Source organism: Cibotium barometz, chromosome 52 (genome assembly GCF_041138505.1).
Source record: "Cibotium barometz isolate CiBa-2024 chromosome 52, ASM4113850v1, whole genome shotgun sequence".
NCBI classification, from domain to species: domain Eukaryota; kingdom Viridiplantae; phylum Streptophyta; class Polypodiopsida; order Cyatheales; family Cibotiaceae; genus Cibotium; species Cibotium barometz.
This window is the reverse complement of record NC_141097.1, coordinates 33,938,849-33,960,640: the sequence shown is the minus strand read 5'-3', so window position 1 is coordinate 33,960,640 and position 21,792 is coordinate 33,938,849. Positions and strand designations below refer to the sequence as shown.

General features: G+C 46.5%; 2 protein-coding genes across 11 annotated transcripts in view; both read right to left on the bottom strand.

Moving 5' to 3' along the window:
* Positions 1–21,792, bottom strand: part of LOC147609083 (protein VAC14 homolog) — a 110,399-nt gene that overhangs the window by 37,627 nt on the left and 50,980 nt on the right. For all 10 annotated transcript variants that reach the window (XR_015264300.1, XR_015264301.1, XM_086788119.1 and 7 more), the window contains exons 4-11: positions 17,636–17,725; positions 17,442–17,561; positions 17,038–17,066; positions 16,705–16,847; positions 16,479–16,573; positions 16,275–16,361; positions 16,033–16,140; positions 15,830–15,918 (exon numbers count right to left, since the gene is read on the bottom strand). Coding sequence is in view for 8 of the 10 variants with exons in the window: in XM_086788119.1 (XP_086644245.1) it covers positions 15,830–15,918; positions 16,033–16,140; positions 16,275–16,361; positions 16,479–16,573; positions 16,705–16,847; positions 17,038–17,066; positions 17,442–17,561; positions 17,636–17,725 (761 nt within the window). In the remaining 2 variants the exon portion in view is untranslated. The remainder of the gene's footprint in view (positions 1–15,829; positions 15,919–16,032; positions 16,141–16,274; positions 16,362–16,478; positions 16,574–16,704; positions 16,848–17,037; positions 17,067–17,441; positions 17,562–17,635; positions 17,726–21,792) is intronic.
* LOC147609084 (uncharacterized) lies at positions 10,452–15,241 on the bottom strand. The gene is made up of 3 exons (XM_086788288.1): positions 15,181–15,241; positions 12,551–13,106; positions 10,452–12,431 (listed from the first exon to the last, which is right to left on the bottom strand). The coding sequence occupies exons 1-3, from the start codon at positions 15,239–15,241 to the stop codon at positions 10,865–10,867; spliced, it is 2,184 nt and encodes a 727-aa protein (XP_086644414.1). The 3' UTR covers positions 10,452–10,864.

Below are 21,792 nucleotides of genomic sequence, written 5' to 3'. Positions count from 1 at the left end.
CCTCTTTTCCTTGTGCAGACTGTGTAGTAGGGACATCAGCTGTGAAACACTCCATCTCCCACCTATGCTGGTTGTACAGGATATAGCAATAATACAAGTGTCAGAAGATCTCTTACATCTTGTCGATCTTGGAACCGAGATTTGGGACTGTTTTGGAGAAATCCGGGATAGTTCTCGAGGCTCAGTTTTGGAGCTGTTTTTGGTGCGGAGTTCGGGGCAACTCTTGGCTCCGTACCGGACTGATCTATAGATGGTTTATAAGCTGATTTGGGGACTGTTTTTGTGACAGTTTTGGACAGCTTTTAGAGGTGTTTGCATCTTGGCACCGGAGAGATTATTTGAACAAGATTTGTATTGGTGCTTTGTGGAAAGATCTGGTGTTGTTCACACCCGCACCTTGGTATCTTGTAAAAGCTTCTGTGTGAATAAAGAAGTTCCTACGGGGGGCCGGCCGTTCCGGCTCAGTGTTGTGTTCCTTTTAGCATTGTTTATGGTTATTTCCGCTACGTTTTCACATCTTTGTTTGGCATCTGAAGTGTTTGTCCATTGATCAATTGTTCCAGGTCACCTATCGGTTTCAATGATAGCCTAAAGGCTTGGAAGGCCTAGCAGCTAGGTATCCCCCTCGAGGATATCCCCGATCTATGAGAGCTTGAAGCACATCAAAGTGTCTCCAACAGGACTCCCACTATCAGAGAGGAAGATACTAGTAGTGATGTTGCAGGTGGTTCTCGCTCGGCACCTCGAGCCAAACGAACCAATCTTCCCAGTGTTCAAGAATGGACATGGGCAGGCAGGGGTGCAAAAGTTTGCCATGAAAGAGGCAACAAGGGAGTTGATGAAATTGTTTATTCAATGTGGATTGTCCTTCCACATTGTCAGGACTACTCGATGGAAGCACGCAATGAGAGTTATCTCCCACATTGGGTGTGAGTGGGATGGCCCCTTCTATGAAACATTGTGCAGTACTGAGCTTCGCAAGGAGCAACTAGCTGTGGAGATGGAGATGGAGCCTCTCCAGGCCACTTGGGCAAAGTATGGTTATACTTTGCTTTGTGATGGATGGACAGATGTGCAAAAGAGAAATGTGTACAACATTCTTGTGTACTCCTGCAAAGGCACAATGTTCATTCGTGCCATGGATACATCGATGGCACGGAAAGTGGTTAAAGGGGAGTTCATTATGTCCCACATGCGCAGGCAATCAATGAAATTGGCCCTGATGACATTGTGCAGGTGATCACGGACAATGGGTCCAATTGTGTATCCATGGGCAGGATGTTAGAGGAGGAGTTCCCCAAGATTATGTGGACACCTTATGCAACACACAGCCTTGACTTAATTATTAAGGATGTGGGGAAGCTCGATTGGGTGAGCCATGCATTTTCACATCTAGCATGGTGAACTTTGTCACAAAGAGGCCAAAGGTTTTTGAGCATGTACACAGCCAAGAGTGATCTTGAGCTTCTATAGCCCTCCAAAACTCAATTCGCATATATGTTTATTGTGGTGGAGAGACTAGTGGTCATTAGAGATACTTGGTGGCAGGATGCAGAGGTGCTTGTGAAGATACTTCAGCCCATGTATAGTGTCCTTCGGCTCACAGACATGGAGTGGAGTACCATTGAGCTGCTTTATGAGTTCATGGATAGAATCGGTGAAGCTCTCAATGCTTGCACTACCTTGTCGCCTAACACGTGCTCACCCTTGGGCCTTAACTTTAGTCTTTGACTCTCTCTCTCTCTTTTTATTAGTTGTTTCATGAATGTATAGAATCTAGACTTGCAACTTTCTTGTGCTTCCTAATCTTGATCTCTTACGTATGTGACATGTAGAGTTCAAGATATTAAGGATATCTCGAATCGGTGTTCAGATTGGTTTCATAGGTCAATCCATGTTGTTGCTCACATTTTGCATCCCCTTTGGAGGAATGAGGAGCACTACCTCAATGAGGAGCTACAGTCGGGATAGACCGAGTACATTACCAAGTTGGTGGGACTCGGAGGTGATATACAACTTATGAGGAAGCTCGAGGATGAGCTTCTCATTTACCACAACGGTAGCCATATGTTTGGGCGAGCTACTACATTGCTCAAGGACAGGTAGTTGGAGCCAGTGTCTTGGTGGGAGAAATACAGTATTGCTACACCCAACATGCATGTTGAGGGGCCAGCCATGCCTCGTGCTTACAGGGCACGTGTATATATGCCTTATGCATCACCTTTCGGTCCTAAAATGATACCAATCACAGGGGCTGTTCCAATGGACAAACATGGGGAAAAACATGTTGAGATGCAGGCACATGCATCAAAGTCTCATGACTTCCAAGCCGGAGATAAATCTGTGAAGTTTGACGCATATCATGGGAAAATGCATTGAATGAGATAACAATGAAGTGGGATTGGGTGAAGTAAAATGAGGGGAAATCAGTGATGCATATGTACAAAAGTTTTGGAAAGTGCTTTTGGAGGTGTCTCAATTTATCCATATCACCGAGGCGGAAAGAAAGAGAAGGTTTCAATCGGGAGGATTGCAACCCGTGTACAAAGCGGGACTACAAATGTATCCTGGTCACACCTTACATCAACTAATCGCAGCCACCACTGCCACCGCGCAATTGGAACTCAAATTGAGTCGATGCAATAAGGCTAAACCCTCATTTCAAGGCAAAGAGAGGGCTGTCCAAAACCTGTAAAATAATGGACAACCACCTAAAAAGGATCAAAACCAAGATAAAAATGGTCCAAAGGCTGAAAATAACATTATCAAGAAGCGTCCCTTCAAAGTGAGAGACTATGGTCTCACTCCGGAGCAGAAAAAGCAATATATGAGCGAGGGGAAATGCTTTACTTGTGGTAGCACCAAGCATATTGCAAAGACATGCCCAAACAAGAAGCAGCGTGATAGTGCAAATGCATCAAAGCCTAATGTGCATATGGTTCCGGATGTGCACGGCAACACGTCACATGATAGCAAAGACAGGGTTGTATGTAAAGCTTGGGGACAGCTTAAGGATCAACCCGCTTTGTTCATGTTTGATGATTGTGCAACTGAGAACTTCATATCTGCACAGATGGCAACTGCTTTGGGTATTGAAGTGGAGGGCATGGGTCCTCAAATTGAAGCAGTGGCTGCCTTTGTTGGTAGAGAAGTGCAAGTCATGCCTATTATTGGCAAGTTGCGCATACACATTCAAGGCTATGTGGATCATGAGGATTTTCTTGTGGCGCCTTTGAATGGCTGTGATGTATTGCTTGGAAAGCCTTGGCATACAAGTATTGATCCGTGCAAGGCTTACAAGACCAACAAGATCACCTTCATACATAAAGGCCGAGAGCATGTAATTGATGCTAGTGAAGAGGGTGATACCATTCCCCTTGTATCTCATGTACAAATTAAGAAAGTAATGAAAAAGAGTATTTTTGCGTACTTGATTTTTGTACGGGATCATGTTGAGGAAAATAATATACATGTAAACACTCTTAGTAATGATAGGCTGAAATTCTTGCAAGAGTACAATGATTGTTTTGCTGATGAGTTACCAAATGAATTGCCACCCGTACGACCGAAAGATCACCGCATTGATCTTGTGCCGGGTAGCTCACCACCTAATAGGCCACCTATCGTGTAAGTGCATCGCAAAAAGAGGAGATCATAAAGCAAGTGAATGAGCTTCTTGAGAAGGGTTTGGTTCAACCAAGCTCTTCCCCATATTGTTCACCCGTCCTCTTGGTTCAAAAGAAGGATGGATCCTTTCGTATGTGTGTGGATTATAGAGCTTTGAATAAGCTTGCCATCAAGAATCGGTTTCCGATTCCACGCATAGACGACATCCTTGACAAGTTGGATGGATCGGCATGCTTTAGCCGAATTGATCTCAAGAGTGGGTATCATCAAGTGCATGTAGTGCCTGAGGATGTACACAAAATTGCTTACAGGACAGCATTTGGACATTATGAGTATCTTGTTATGCCTTTTGGTCTTACGAATGCCCCGGCTACATTCAATAGAATGATGGACCGCATATTCCGTGGGTACAGGAAATTTATAGGTGTCTTCTTTGATGACATCCTAGTCTTCTCGAAGACCGAAGAAGAGCATAGAGCTCATTTCGCCATTGTTATTGAAGAACTCCGTGAGCATAAACTCTTCATAAATGCAAAGAAGAGTGAGTTCTTCTTGTCAGAGATACATTATCTTGGGCATATTGTGTCCAAAGATGGAGTGCGGATAGATCCTGCAAAGATTGATGCAATTCGGAATTGACCCGAATTGAGTTTGGTGCATGAGATCCGTAGTTTTCTTGGATTATGCTCTTACTACTGCAGGTTCATTCAGCACTTTGCATGGATTGCTTCTCCTTTGCATGATTTGACAAAGAAGAAGGCCACATTCAAATGGACTAAAGTAGAGAGGGATGCATTCCTCAAATTGAAAGATGCAACTACTCATGGTCCACTGTTGATCATTCCGGTTTTGCAAAAGCCTTTTAGTGTGGAATGTGATGCATCTGGAAATTGCATAGGAGCTATCCTAAATCAAGAGGGACATGCCGTAGATTGCATGATGTAGAGCTATCTCTTGGCATTTATGAGAAAGAGCTCTTGGCTATAATTCATGCACTTACTATATGGAAAGATTACCTTCTTGGGGCTGATTTCACTGTGAAAACACATCACTAGAGTTTGAGGTATTTTCTTACCCAAACTAAATTGTCAGAGAAGCATATGAGAATGGCTAATTTCCTCTTTATGTTTCATTTTCAGATCTTGCACACCCCAAGAAAGAAGAATGTAGTGGCAGATGCATTGTCACGAAAACCCTATGTAGCAGCTATCTCGGTTGCCTCTCATGGGGACTTGTCTGCCATGCGTGATTTGTATCATACGGATGCTGATTTTACCACTATTTGGGCTGATTTCATGGCTGGTCATGCACATGGCTCATATGTGAACAAAGAGGGTTATCTCATGAAAGATAATTGCCTATGTGTGGTGCCTGACATGAGGCAAAAGGTTTTGGATGAGTGCCATGCTCCTCCATATGCTGGTCATAGAGACAAATGCCTACTACGCATGTGATTGAGCAGTATTTCTTTTGGCCAAGTATGCGGAAGAACATAGAGGCACATGTACATGCATGTATCACCTGTCAAAAGGTGAAATTTGATACCACGGACCCAACAGGGTAATGATGCAATTTGGACAATTGTGGTCATGTTTAGCAAGCAAGCTCACTTCTTGCCGGTCAAAAAGACCATCAAAGCTGAGCATATGGTTAAAATATATCTTGCACAAGTGTTCAAGCATCATGGAATGCCGAAGTCCATTGTGGGGGATAGAGATCCCAAGACTACAAGTCTCTTTTGGTGGGCCTTATATTCTCATCAACTTATCACCCTCAAATGGATGGACAAAGTGAGGCTGCAAATTCAGCTGTGTTGGATCTCTTGAAATGTTATGTGGCAGATCAGAAGTCTTCTTGGGAGAAGTACTTACCACTTGTGGAATTTGCATACAACACAGTGCATGCATCTACAGGAAAGGCCCCGTTTGAGATTGTTTATGGTAGGGTGGTTTTGCCATCCATCCTTCTCACAAAGCATGACATATTTGCAACTGATGAGTATGTAAGAGACTTGGATATCGCTTTTGCTCACGTGCGGACAGCCATTGCAAGGTCACAAGACAAGCATAAAAAGGTTGCCGACAAGCAGAGAAGGCAATCGGACGTTAAAGAGAATGATTGAGTATTGCTGAAATTTGAGGAAGCAAGACTTGCAAAGAGGCCTGGCAAAGAGGGGCAAAGAGGGTGCATATCCTGAGCTTGCAACCAGGTACTATGGGCCTTTTCGAGTGATCGAGAAGATCAATGAAGTAGCTTTCAGATTGGCATTACCTAGTCATTGGCACATACACAATGCTTTTCAAGTGAGTCTCCTTCGCAAGTATGTAGGGCCGGAGTCCAATGAAACAGTCATTGAAGATCCACTAGAAGTGGATGAGCTTGAGGAGCTAGTGCAGATTGTGTATCATAAGGAACGCACGCTTGGTGCAGGCAAAGTTGTCAGGCGTTACCTTGTGAAGTTTAAGAACTATCTTCCCATTGATGCTAAATGGGTAGATGAAGAGTTCTTCAAACATTGCCCACATGTGCTTCAGACATATTTGGATGCTTTTCAGTTGTGGACAACTGTTTAGAAGCCAGGGGGGATGTCACCATTTAGCCACCCAATTGGTCCACCCATGCTTTCTTATGATGTATGTACATTGGACTAGTGTCCATGGCAGTTGTTTATGCTAGGTATTGTTGCCACTCATGCGATACTGTGGACTTGGCTTTCCGTTGGGACTTGTGCCTCTCTGTTCATGCCCGGAAATGCCTGGTGGATTGGTGTTCCATTGGGTCTCGTACTTCGTATACTTGCCTGGAGCACGTCTGCTTTGGTATAGTCTCATAAACGGGGATTGTCCATACCAATGCTGCATTGCATAGCATCTTTATGTGCTTGCTTGCAATTGAGATTGCATGCTCTTTTCATGCTTACTTGACTAATGTGTAGTTCCGGGTAAGCGGCGCCCGCCCGCGAACTGTGCGTGTGAAACAATCTGCTGACATGGTTATGTGGCATGTGACAGGTGGTAAGTATTGGTCATAAACCTAGCCTTACAAGTTAGCACTAATTTATAAGTGAGTGTGTACACACTTCATTAAGTTTTGGGCGACCAACACTCACTTATAAATTGCCCCGTAGCAAGAGCGGAGACTATAAGCTGTTGCAAAGTATGTTTCGGGTGCAATTCAATGCCCGAACGATAAGCTGGTTGCAATCCGGAGCGAAACTTCCTCTTCCTTTCATCTTCAGTGATTTGCATAAAAGGAGTTACCTCAAGCAACACTTTCCAAAACTTATTAACATACTGTTGCACACTTTCATTATCTCTTTACTCAAGTCTATCCCACTTTTGGGTGAGAGGTTGCTCCGCATTAGGTGGCAAGAACTGGGTATGAAATCTATCCTTAAACTCTTTCCACGTGCAAATGGGGTCTTTGGTGGTCTTTTCAGTGATCCACCAATGAACGGCTGTCCCCTTCAAAAACATGCTAGCATGGCGTACTTTAGACTTCTCATTGAAGTCCTCATCACTAAAAGCAATATCAAACTGTGCCACAAATGCTAACACCTTGGAAGCATCATGCTCTCCATGAAAAATATCAAACTTAACGGACTTGTCACCTGCTTTAAATTCCTTGAGCTTTCTGGCATGAGGCTCATGGTCCTCTCTTTTTCTTTTCCCCTTATCCAACAGGGCAGCCCTATCTGCATGGGCTCCATGGGCCATCATGGAGGTTTCATGAAGCACAGTGGCATGTGCTACACAAACCTGAAAATCTGATGCATGTGACCTTCCTGCATAAGGCAATGTCTCTCCATGAGACATTGCCTACTGAGACAACTCAGTAGGCAAAGCTCTTCTATTTGCAGACCTGTCACCCCCTCCATGGGATACATGCCTTGAATACATGTGACCATCATGCCCTCCATGAGCACTAGAATACATATACATGTCACCCTTTGTGCCTTGTGGAGAAGATGCATGACGAGAGGTGGCTGTCACCTCTTCCCTTTGCATAAATGACCTCAACCTTTGAGATGCGGGATCTCCATGCTTCAAGCGAGGTGGATTTCTGAATTTCAGCTCTCCATCTTCCCCCTCTTTGATGTCACCTTTGTGGAGGAGGTAGGAAAGTGCCAACTCCCTTGGCTTCTTGCCCACTTCTCGTGCCATGGACTCAAAAGTCATGTCCACCATTGCATCGGTTTTCCTTGCTTCAATGGCACTTTGCACATGGGGATCTTCATGCAAAAATTTCAGCTCTTGCTCTTGTGCCTGCAAAAGCTTTCTCACATGCTCCAATTCAGCCCTCATTGCATTAGACTCTTCTTCTTGCATAAATGTCCTTCCACGAGACGGTTGTCCCCTCGAATCACTATCATTCACCCTCTCAACGGGCTTGTGCCTTCCCTGTAAAGCATCAGAACCACGCGAGGCACTTGATGGGCCCCTCGAATTAGGCACTTCCAAAGGGTTGCCTTGGCTGTCCATTGTGTTAAGTGTGCTAGAAGCGGGCTGTCCATTGTGTTAAGTGTGCTAGAAGCGGGCTGTCCAATACACAGGTTCGTTTCCCCACTAAGAAGAGGGAAATAACCGTGCTCTGATACCAATGAAACCGATCCCGTCAAGTGGGAATAGACTCCGTTGGACACCCACACGTAAATAGCACAACTTAAATATCACAATATGAATGGACAACTCAATAACAACTGAAAACTGAAATGAAATGAAATGATGATCAATGGACACTAGCACTGGGGCTGGAACGGGCCGACCCCCCCCCCCCCCTCAATATATGATATATTATTGGGAGTATTTAAGTGATACAATGCTCCATGGGTTCAATGAACCAGATGATGTCCATGTACAACTAAGATGAATATAGTTACCAAACAAGAGACTCGAAGTAGACGTTCGAAGGAGAGCGATCCACTTGAACAAGTCTTATCTCTACGGTCCTGTGCCTTCACTGGAATCCGCAGATAGCGCCCTACTGGTGTTCCAAGACCACGCACAAACAAGCGCTCCCGTACTAACACCTGGCTCTCCCGATCTCGGCACCCATGGACCGTGGTTCTCCAGAAGCTTGGACTACCCGGCACCGAACAGGTGTTAGCAGCAGAGAGTATCCCTTGTAAGATTTACACCAAAGACCTTTGCTTGAATCTCAATCCACTTACCTTGTAAAATAATGAATATGGCCTTCAGTAGTACTAGGCAGCCACGTATGAAAGGAGAAGTCTTTATTACTACTATTTCTGCCAGCTTGAGAGATAGGGGATGGAGAGCCAGCAGCTGCCCAATAGTATGGGAAGTAATATTCGCCTGTTGTGAAGCCTGTATTGCAGCCGCCTGCAAGGCAAGGGAGTGAACCCCTATGTGCAGCCGCCTGCAAGACAAGAGAGAAAGAAGACTTGCGCAGCTCCCTGTGTGCAGCCGCCTGCAAAGCAAGAAGAAAGAAGAACCTGTGCGCAGCCGCCTGTGCACAGTCGTCTCGTTGCAGTCACCCCAGCCGGCAAATGAGAGGGGGTGGCCATGCACAGCCACCTATATGCAAGAGAAGGATCACGCCTGAACGATGGAGGGGGCACACGTCGAACAGCTAGCCGGCCTACCTTATTTGCATGGAGGCGGCCAGTTCCAAAGTTCCCAAGGGGGGGGGTGGATAGGTGGCCATGCACCCACCCCCACACACATGATTAAGGAAGGGCTTCCCTCCCCACCATGGCCCATGTGTGGGTGCCCACCCTACCAAGGGCACCAAGAGATATTGGGGAGGCTGCCCACTCATTAATGAGTGTGAACCTGCAACCTTATAAAAACAAAGGTTAGAAATAATGCTATAAAATAAACAAATGCAATACACTTACCACCTGTTCACACGCAACAAAACTCGTCAGAAGGCAGAGCAAACTTCACGACTCACTCGCAGGCGTCCCCGCTCAGTAAGTGGCACGTCAAACAGGCAAATACAAGAATACAAGTCACGCGAAGACAGTTCCAAGCATGCAAACATGAATGCATGTGCAAACAATATCATGGACATTTAGTAGGAATCCTGATACCGATCCTCTTGTATGCAAATGATATTGTTCTTATTTTCTGATTCACCAAAGGGGCTGCAGAGGTATTTGGATGCATTACGGGCCTTTTGCGAGGACCGAGACCTCACTCTGAACCTTGGAAAGACCAAGGTCATGATCTTTAACACCTCCCCACAACAGATAGGTAGATCCGCAGTACAATTTACATACAATGGAGAGCCTGTGGTGTATGTTACCTCATATGTATACCTTGGGATCACTTTTGTTGGACCTCAGTTCTCGATGCGGAAGGCGGCCAAAGCTAGATTGATGAGGGGATATGCAGCCCTTGGCTCGCTAGTGATTCAGGAGCCGAGCACGAAGCTTTGGCTATTTGATACTCTAGTTACACCTGCACTACTGTATGGGGCCCCCATCTGGGGTCCCAGCTTATACCACAAGAGGAGACACAGGAGAGCGCCGGCTGAGACAGATACAGAGGAGGTATATGATGGGTGGAAGCCGATGGAGAGGCCCCTAGTGGCGATAATCTCGCGCATGATTAGGAGTAAGTCATCAGTGCCACATGAGATTGTGTGGGCAGAGATGGGGGCTGCACCGATAGTGACAGAGGCTCTATTCCAAACAGTGACATACTGGCACAGGCCATGGGAGCTTCCACTAGATAGATACCCCCGGCTAGCCCAGGAGTCCTCGAGACAGCACACTCGAGGGAGATACAGAGTGCTGGTATGCACAGGTAGGCACTTGCTTTGGCATGCACGGCATGCAAATGGAGGCACTCCCAGAGTCACATGGGGACGGGGGACGGGGACGGGGGACGGGGACGGGGACGGGGACGGGGAAGTGCCGTCCCGGGGACGGGGTCGGGAACGGCAAAAAAAAACCTCTTTTTTAAAAGCAATTTAGGAGTTGTATGCATGACATACATATAGAGACACACTTTGAACAAAATTTTACACCGAATAGACAAAAAAACAAGAGTCATTTTGAGCAAAATGCGCTAATAAAACATCGATGGCACACTGATTATGTGATTGATAGTCTGATAGATACAAAGAGATAAGTACATGCCTCATGGGCAGTGAGGGTTACAAAAAAGAGTGGGTACAAAATAGGGATACTAGATAGATCACAATAGATCATGGCCATTGGCAGTGGGCACAAAAAAGGTGAGATGGCTCAAGGCTCAAGAGTCAAGCCTCAAGCTCCTGAAGCGCTAGCCTGACGGGAGGCTTGGAAGTCGAAGTCGTCGATGCCATTTGACGCCTCCTCCTCCCCCTCAGGCTGTGGCTCCTCCTCTACCTCCTCAAGATGCTTCTGAGCTGCAGGATCCTGCTGTGCCATCTCCCATTCGGTGAAGGGATCCGCCTTCCCTGTTGCTGTCGCACATAGCATGCGCAAGTTAGCGCTCACAAAAACCAAATCACTTGCCCTTTGCACTTCAAGGCGGTTCCTCTTCTTAGAGGCAATGTGACTGTAAACGCTCCAAAGTTGCTCCAAGCAACTAGAGCTCACAGCCTGGCTAAGGATGCGAATAGCCAAGCGCTGCAACTCCGGCCCATCTGATCCGTAATCCTCCCACCAAAGAGGAGACCCAATCTTGAGGCGGTCAAGCTGTGCATCTAAACATCCAAAAGATCCCTGCCGCGTCCTGTACTGAGATAGCTGGTCTCTGATCTTCCGCCTGATGGTAGGGTCGGGCTCTAAGCGCTCCAAAATGATCCGCCATCCCCTGCTTACTTCCTTGTCGGCCTCTTGCTTTCTGCCCTGGAACTCTGGATCAACCACAAAGGCAGCCGCATGAAGAGGGGAGTAGTAGGAGTTCCACCTGGACTCACATAATGAGTGGATCTCCTCAAACTCGGCCCTGTCTGGCACAAGCTGCTGGAGTGACTCGATCATGCGATCCATGGCCTCATAGACCTTGCCGATACATGGTTCACGGCCGTCAATGACTCGTAGAAGGTGAACAATAGGCTTGACCAAGGCATCAAGTGTCTTCACCTTCTCCCACCAAGCGGCATCATCGGCGCGATCTCGGCATGTTCTCCTTGTTGCCGATTTTGACTGCGGCATGGCAGAAAATTCATCACTAAGGAAAAGCCCTCTTAGGGCTCCGCCACATGTAGACAAGCGGCCTAGCATGAGGAAGTTGTATGCAAACCTTGTCTCAGAATACTTGAGGAGGGAAAGAGTGCTCCTTTTAGAGAACTCATGTCGCAGCCTTTGGTGGTTGAGGACAAAGGATACAAGCTGGTTAGCCTCCTCAATGGTGGGTGCAATCCATGGCAAGGCACCTATGTCTTTGAGGAGGTTGTTGAGACAATGGGCCATGCAAAAAGAAACTGTGATGGATGGATACATTGACTCAATAATGCTCCCGGCTGCCCTATTTGACGCCTCTCCATCTGCCACCATGCCGACCACAAGCTCCGGCCCAATGACCTCGATCGTGGACGCCCATTCCGCGGCAAGCACATCCACGGCCTTCCCAGTGCCACTCGCATCATGTGACTCGATGAAGTACACTTTGCCCCTTGAGTAGGCCACCACTCCATGGATGGAGCGCTTGCGCGTGTCACTCCATCCGTCTACAATGAGAGAGACTCCGTTAGTCTCCCATGTTGCCTTTGTATCCGCCGCCGCCTGCTCAACGGCCAACTTCTCCCTATCAAGCAAAGTGGTGCGAATCTTTTCCGATGAAGGTGGCACATAAGAGGGGCCATATTCCCCGATCTTTGTGGCCATCTCACGGAAGTAAGGAGACCTATTTCAAGTAAGGAAAACCATGTAGCATGTTAGCTTTTTTTGGCAATATGACAAATGCTTTGAAGCATGAGACATTTAAAAAAAAAAGAGTGAAGAGAATTGAGTCTCGACTCTCACCGTGCCGCTTGAAACGCAATGTGGTCGTGGTAGAAGAACCTAGCCACCGACCTATCCACCTCATCCTTCAATTTTGGGTTCCAATTCTCGTTAAGAGTGGATTGACGGCGGATGGGAATGGAGGCACCCGATGTGGATGGAGTGGACTTGAATGGTTGAGAGCTTGAAGCAAGATTTGGGTTCCTCTCCACCTCCATTCGCGTCGGTTGCTCTCGTGCTCTCACCACATCATGAGGATCAACGGCAACATGTCGCCCTCTCTTTGCCGCCTCGGCCACCTCATAAACCTTGAGCTTCTCAAGAAGCTCCGCTCGTTTCTCAGGAGTAACACGTGCGCAAAATTGCACTTGATGACCGGCCTCGTGCAAAAAGTGAGCTCGCACTTTGTTGGCACCGCCACTTCTCTTGTAGGAACAAAGCTTGCAATTCCATGCCCTTGAACCACCGCCCACTCCACGACTTGCGTAGTGGACCTCATCCCACCATGACCATGTGTGCACCGCCGGCCTCCTTCGTGAAGAGCCCGCAACGGAAGATGTGGCGGCGGCGCCTTCACCTTAAAATGCCATGAATGATGAATAGTGTGAGAGAGAGGGAAGAAGGGTGCAAGAGAGAGAGAGAGAGAGAGAGAGAGAGAGAGAGAGAGAGAGAGAGATGGCTTGGAAGTTGGAGAGAGAGAGAGATGGCTTGGAGAGAGAGAGAGAGAGAGAGAGAGAGAGAGAGAGATGGCTTGGAAGTTGGAACTTGGCACAACTTGGCACAACTTGGAGAGAGATGGATTTGGAAGCTTGAGCAATGAGGCTTGAGAAACGAGTGTGGGTGCAATAGAGACTGTGCCTTTTTTTATAGCTCCGTTTCCGCCCGTTTCCGCCCGTTTTCTGCCCGTTTCTGGCCGTTGGAGACGTCCCCTCACCGCTTCCCCTGCCCGTCCCGCGTTTCGGAAACGCGTCCCCGAGACGCCTGCAGAGGCGTCCCCGTGTTGCACGGCGTCCCCCGTACGTCCCACGCGTCCCCGGCCGTCCCCGTCTCCGCGTCCCCGCGTCCCGCGTCCCTACGGCCCGTCCCCGCGTCCCCTTGTGACTCTGGGCACTCCCCCTGTTCTAGTACAACATAGAGGCCCCATCATTTGCTCTCAGCTGCACAAAGCGGAACAAGGTTATCAGGAAGGACATTGTCAGACTGGATACTCAAAGGACATGGAGTTCACCTAGTCGTCCACTGGGGACAAAGATGGCCTTCTACAGAGATCACCTCCTATGCCTGACAGAGGATGTTTCATCATCCACCCACACTACATGAACACGCACCTATCTGTTGGGGTGAGATTTGCGATCGGCCAGATCCGCACGTCGTGCCATCAGCTGAGAGTGGAGACTGCCAAATATGGGCCCAAGGCAGCCGCACCAGAGGACAAGATATGCCCAGCTATGTCACACATAGCCCAAGACAGAGGATCGTTACATATGTCGATGCCCTGTATACTATGAGATTCGGGGAGGTTCACTGCCTCTTCCGAGCTAGGTTCGGACCACTTTCCAGATCATGGACTTCTCGGATCAGAGATGATGGGGTTTTTTTCTTCTAGGGCTCCGCAAACACAAGGAGTCCTTAGTGAGATCCAGATCAGGTGTACTTGCTTGAGGACAAGCACAAAGAGCTCTCACCGACTTCTTCCATACCAACACTCCGAGGGCTGATTCACCCACCATACCCGGACCACAAGCTAGCCAGGAGCTCGGCCGAGAGGTGTGACACTCGGACAGAGCCACTGAGTTATGCAGAGCTCGATGCATGGCCCTCGCCCATGGCCACGTCACCATAGGAGGATCCGGGCCATCATCTCCCATCATCGGAGGACCTTCTTGCGCCGGCTCAGTTTTACCATCTTGAGCACCACGTCATAGCGGCCCATGACGGATGTATTAGGGTGATATGAGAGCTCTCTGCTCATGTACCTAGATTAGATTTTATAGTTCTAGATTTTTCTTATCTTTATTTATTACTATTTTGTACCCAGGATGATGTACCTCATGGATATGATGCAACCTTTTGGTCTCATAGGTCATTTTGGCCTTTAAAGACGTTAATACAACTTTTTTCTTTCTTCTCTCTCTCTCTCTCTCTCTCTCTCTCTCTCTCTCTCTCTCTCTCTACGCGTGCGTGCACGCACACGCATACATATGAAGGTGATCTCAAGAACTAAAAAACTTAAGCTCACAGGAGCATGTTAACATCTCATAAGTAATCACTCAAAATGACGCATAAATTTGCGAGCTCAATGATCTTGGATTGAGAACTTTTAAAGCAGGAACAGATCACATAGCACAAATGCAACTATGACTGCCACCATTGAGGAACCCAAACGTTCCCCATGCAGTTTGTCACAAATATCTAATAGACACATTGTCTTCCATTTGGGAGAAACTGCATGAATCTACCACTTATCCACAGACCAGACATGAGGTTTTCTCCTTTATTTCATCTTTAAAGTGGTATCTCCTGGAAATACCATGCTCATTATATGTATAGGGCAATTCTCTTTAGGTACTCTCGCATCTTTGTCTGATCTGTTTTTACTTCTTTTTTCCCCTTTGAGTAAATCCTTCTATAGTAGCAACTCAAGTGCCCACCTGAAGGCGGCTCGGTCTCCCACCTGAAGGCAATACAATTATGGATGCAAACGGCCTGCATGCTGCCAGGGAGCCTGTAGAGATTTGAACACGCCCCCGCCCCCCGCCCCCCCTTCTAGTCACAAACCCACACCCACTAGGCTACATAACCATTGGCTCTGATATGTTTTACTTCATAGAAGTCACTTTCCAAAATAAAGACAAGATAGAGGGTATTTAAGGGTACAGTATACAAATAATGGTGTGTGTTGGATAAGCCAAGGATTAAGCTATAATGGCTCTAACTTACCTTCAAAGCTGAGGTAAGGCTATTATGAACACCAGAGAATTAATAATTGACTGAGAGCCAAGCTGTAATGGGCCAGCTATTATTAACAGCAGAGAGTTAATAATCGACTGAAAGCCGAGCTGTAATGGGCCAGATTCTACATGGGGGATCAAGTGTGTTCAGTAGATGTTTAGGAGTAGAGGACTAGGTATGCATGTAGCTAAGTTCTCCAAGGACGGGGGCTTGTCCATTGTGATAAAACGCCTTCTGCAACTTAAGAAGTAGAGGCCCTAATGAGCGTGACAATAGCTATGCACACTAGAAGTTGGTAGCCAGCTCACGCAACCTCTGAACTTTGAACATGAGGAAAAACGAGCCCACCTTTTAGCTATTCCAAGAACAGCTTCAATGTCAAAACTGTCTGGCTCTGCCTTGATTGCGCGGAGCTCCTCATTAGTTTCTCTAGCCACCTGAGTTTATAACATGAGTAACTTGTTGGAAAACGCATTGAGATAAACTAAAAGTGCCTGAAAACCCAAGGTAAACAATGTCATATCAGATACAGAGAAGTAATACAACCTTACCACTCTAATTTTCTCCTCCTTGTCTGATATGCACGGTAATATTGATCCCAGAATATCAGCGTAATAAGGAACAAGTTGCTCACCCCCAAGTTTCACAAACTCATTGATCTGAAACATTCATCAGAAGGACTTGTTTCTAAGAATAAAATACATCTCCATAATCTCCACGAAAATCCTTACCAAGGTTCAACTTTCATAGCATGTGACATCATACGGCATTGCACACGTGCATATGAACCTACCCAAGTTATAGCAGTTAGCCTTGTAAACTCATCTGGTGAACCTGCTCTCTGCACTAGAATTTCAGCCATTCGCCCATAGTCCACTGACTGCAAGGGTATAGTAAAAGACAAGCAGGCTTGTCAGGAATGATTAAAGTGAAGAGAATATTATACACTCAAGTTCATACATTAGGCTTGTATTCACAATTAACATAGAGTTAATACCGGAGAGTTCTTAATCTCTTGCAAGAACTCAGAAAGGGCTGAGTCTGCTTGTTGCCGAATCTCATGACTTGAATCACTGAGCATGTTAAACAAGCCTGCATATTCCATTCCACATAAAGGCATGCTCTTACATCAAACAAGAACACATATGAAGAAACAAAATTGTTTCAGTGGTACAAGCACCAAACAAGAATGTATACAACTTCCAGAAAGAAGTCACACCAACCATCAAGGAAGTCTGGCAGGAACCCTAACATGTCAATGTCCGGCACACTATCTAAAACAGTGATCCATCCGACCAGAAATTGACGCACATAAGGATTAAGGACATTCATTCGCTCCCTGAGCAGTGGTATAAATTCTTCAATGCTGTTCAAGGAGAGCCAAAGACATTATAGATTATGGACCGAGAATTTCTTATAATACAATTTTGGAAAACTTGACAAAAAGGAAGGGTACATAAAACTGACAGGAAAAGATATCAATGCCAGATGCATAAACTTATAATAAATCTCCTAAAATTTGCCATGATGGCGTCTTATAAGACTCTTAGGCACACCTGAATTGATCACTCTCTGTGACAATGTCCTGCACACACCAAGAGTATTGATGGTCAGTTTAGCACAGAAATCAGACAGTATAACCTCCAAATGTCCTCAAATGATGAGCGACCCCTACCCTACAAACCCCCCCCACCCCCCCCCCCCCCGGCGCGCGGCCGCGACTAGCCTTAGGCCCAAGATCCTCCCATAGTTACCATTTTTCACCACCCATAGGCGCATTTTATCCGCCCGTAGGCAATGCTGCCCGAGAAAGCACCTAGTGGGGTTTTGAACCCAGGACCTAGTCCTAGGCAAACACCTTCCCCACTTGGGCTATCACCTCATTGGCTGATGAGTGACTCCTTTATAGACATAGCATTTACAAGGCCCCCCACAAGTTCGAAGCATACAAGAAGCTAACCTTAACAAGCCTGTCAAGGAGATGTGCAGCACTTTGCACATTAGTATCCGAATCTGCTGAAAGCTTGCAAAGCGCATCAAAGATTTGGTTGAAGAACAAAATAAACTCTCCTCTAGCTACCTGCCAAGAAAAATTACCGTCACATACAAAAGAGCATGGTTTTTCTTTCAAATTGGCACAGGGAACCAATATACCTTTGCAATGTTGTAGAGCGCTTCACATGCATAGTACCGAACCCGGCTGTCTTGATCTGCCAAAGAGTTGAGCACAGGTGGGACGATTTGCTGTTGCAGGAAAAAAGGGAGAAAATTAATGATACTGATCTGCACTTGAAGTTTAAACAGCTGTGTTCACTAGATGCATCCACTTTCTCCAAATCAAAAAAGGCACATTTCTAACAAAGGGGCCGATCAAATGATTTTATTCATTTTTATTTAACGGAGTCAGGGTGGTGAGCTGGTTGTGGGCCAACCAGCCCAGTCAGCCAGCAGTATGCAGTCCAGCCCTTAAAAGGGCATCCCACCCCATTATTTTGGCACTTTAGCCTAGAGTTACCATCGTGACTAACATCACCTTGTTGATCATGACAATTTCGGATCAAGTAGTCTTCAAGAAAATTTGCTAATCTCAGCATTTTTACTTTAGAAGCACGATAGATGATATGCCTGCATTATTTGGTCACACTTAAGCAATTCGGCAAGTCCGCCCAAAAAGCAATCCAATGCTCAACAACTCCACCTTTTTCAAGGAAAATTTAATCAATGAAGAAGACCAACACAACGATGTTGGAAATACAAGTGATGAAGGGTGCAATAATTTGGCACTAAATGTTATGTACCTAAAGCTAATACCCCGATTAGCAGGCCTAATCCACAACGATGTTGGAAATACAAGTGATGAAGGGTGCAATAATTTGGCACTAAATGTTATGTACCTAAAGCTAATACCCCGATTAGTAGGCCTAATACTACAAGGTTAGGGGGCCTCGGATTAGGAGATGGCAGGCAGATACTAAGGTTTAGAATTAATAAACTACGCTACTGGCTATGTATAGCAGGTTAGCTATTTCTAGCGGCAATTATCACTATATAAGTGATGCCTTGGGTTATTATTTGTGAGTCAGTTGTGCCGTACACTTCTAACGGGTATGTGCCTGGACCAGATCACAGATAGTCTTGCCGCCTAAGGCCCTTGTGGGCAGGCATTGGTGGTATGGGACCCCAAGGCTGGCAAGCATGGACTCGTTGGAGTAGAACCTTAGTTAGCCCTTGGCTCGGGGGAGGTTTGCGGATGCGAACCTGGGGTTGGGTGGTGAGCTTTCTTGCACATCTTTTATTTGGTTTCTCTAATCTTGTTTATGCATGTGTATTAGGTGATTCTTGGGAGGACCCCCCTAATCCAGTAGCGTCTAGGAGATAGATGTAGGCATATGCTCACTTATGGTAGTGCTAGGTGTGAACAGGGCTTAACCAAGGGCACTTTTTCCCATGTGGTTTTTCCCCTTGGATATCAAGTGTGAAAGGACACTCTACATATAATATTTTGTACTTCTATATTATATGGATGTGGCACACATGCAAGGGTTGACTTGCACTTTGTGGATACCACACTTTTGGCTCTCTCTCTCTCTCTCTCATTTCTGTGTGTGAGCTTCTCCATCCTGCACCTAACCCTAATGTGCAGGTTTGTGTGTGTGAGTGTGTGAGTCCAACACCAACAATTGGTATCAGACCAGGGAGCTAGCCCTAGAATTCTACCCCTGGAAGAAAACCTACAGCAACGCCTGCAGAATTCCCTGCGAAATTCCATCGCCGGCGCTTCCGTCCGACAGTTCCGTCGCTGCCCCTTCCGGCCACCAGAAACCGGCGACACTAGTGGGGAGCCCACCACCGCCACCCAAGAGCGCCTCCCATCCGCCCGCCTCCGTTGCGGTCGCCACCGTCCGTCAGTGCTCCATTTCGGCAGCCAATAGCCGCGCCGTTGCTACTCCGAGCTCCGCACGTGCCCAGGCCGACGACTCAAGGCCGTTCCGGCCTCCCGGCGGCTTGCCTGCGACCTCCTAGCTCGCCCTGCGCCTACTGCCTCCGCCTGGACCGTCTGCTCTGCTGCGTTCAAGGACCCTGTGTGCTCCTCCTCGTCGACTCTCCAGCTCCGGCGGCTCCCTCCAACGGCTGCGTCTCCCTACTGGCCTGTCAACATATGCGCCTGTGTGCTCCACACCTAACACCTACGCCTCTACACGCTTGCGCCCTCACCCAAAGGTATTCTTTGTACACATTGTTATTCAAATACAAATACAAATTTTGCAGCCATTTCAGGGCAGGTCAGATTCAAACAAAATTCTGGGGATTTGCCAGAAGTTGCCCTCTGCCAGAAAAATTGCAGGTGGTGCCATTCACTTTGTTTGGTTTGGAACTTGGGGGTTTTCAACATTGAGGTCAAAATCAACAAATTGAGCCTCTGCAAAAAATTGGGGCTTTTGTGAAAATTGGCCAATTAACTGCACATTGGAGCAATTGGAGTGCATAAAAATTGGGGCTTTTCTGATTGGAGCATGTAATTGGGCATTACAGCTGTGATTTGTCGCGTATGTATACACATTGTGTGTAATTGGACAATTTGGTGCAGGTTTACACTTGCTTTGGTTTGCAGGCATACATTTACACAGGACATTTGGTTGCCTGGCAGTGCACATTGGTGCTTGGTTTGCTTGCAGGTATATTTTGTTGACATGGCACAGAATGCTACAGATGTATTTGGTGTGCTCACCCAGGAGGACAAGTTGGATGGATCTAACTACTCCCTCTGGAGTTTCATGATCCGTAATTTGCTGGTAGCCAAAGGACTTTGGGGCATCGTGTGTGGTGATGACACACACCCACTTACCATATAGCCAGCCACGCCTCAAAGGGAAGATGCTCAAAGAGCTCCTGATGTAGAACCTGCTCCCACACAAGAGCAGAAGAGATGGGACTCTAGAGATGCACAGGCCATGTCATTGATAGCCCTTTCAGTGAAAAGGACTATTATTCCGCACATTCGTTCTTGTAAGACATTGAAGCTTGCATGGGACACATTGGAAGCAATGTATCAGGTACACAACGAGGCAAGAGTTGCCTACTTGAAGAGGCAATTGGATCTTCTTTATATGGATGAGGGTGACTCCATGGCAGATCATCTCACCAAAGTGAAAGATTTGCAGGAACAATTGCTCAACATTGATGAGGTTATCCCAGAGACAGACAGATGGTCACCAACACTCTTCATTCTTTACCACCTTCCTACTTGGGCTTTCACACCTCTCTTAACCTCTCAATGAGAGGAGGTGGTGATCCCATCACTTTTAAAGAGCTGGCGGGTTTACTCTTGCAGGAAGAGCAAACAAGAGCAAACTTATCGAGCAACCGTGGTGGAGACAAGGCATTTACAGCCAAGGATAAGGGTAAAGCAAAGAGCTTTAAGCATGGGGGACAACAGTCTAGCAAGGCTGGTCATGGACAGCCCTCTTCTGGTGGTGAAAAGTCTGACAAAGGGGATGCAAACAAGCCCAAAAAGAAGGGCAAATGTCACTACTGCCATAAGCCTGGACACTACATCAGTGAATGTAGGAAGCGGATTGCAAAAGAGAAAAGGAAAGAAGTAGGCAATGCATATGTTATTTCGTTATGGTCTACGGCGGCTCGGCTGGCTCATCTTTGATGCTTTTATCTAGGATGCTTATTTGGCTAGGAGGCTTTCTTATTAGTGTACAGGTTTGCATGGTCATGATCCTTTAGAGGATCTTTTGTGGGGGTTTTTTTTGGGACCATAGGTTCTGTGTGAGCCATGTGGTTGATGTACTTTTTTACATATAATATAAAACACCATTTCACGAAAAAAAAAGAAAGAAGCAGGCAATGCAGAAGCATACTCTTCTAATGACAAAGCACAGCAATCAGCTAATGTAATCCAAGAAGAGTACACTTTTTTGGTCACATGCACTAGTGGCACACCAAGTGCTTCAGACACTGATATATCTTGCATTGCATCTGACAGACAGAATGCATCATGGTATTTTGATAGTGGTGCTTTGAGCCACATCACTTCATGCAAAGATGTATTTCAGCACTTGGTTTATGCTTCAAATGGCCGCACTGTATCATGTGCAGATCATACCACATATCCAGTAAAGGGAATTGGAAATGTCATACTTATTGCAGCCAATGGTGCCAATATATGTATGAAAAATGTATTGTATGTTCCAGGGATAAAGAAAAATCTGCTCTCCGTCTCAACCATAAACGACCAAGGTTTAAAGGTTGAATTTGAAGATGGGAAGTGTTTGGTAAAAGACCCATCAAAGGGTTATGAA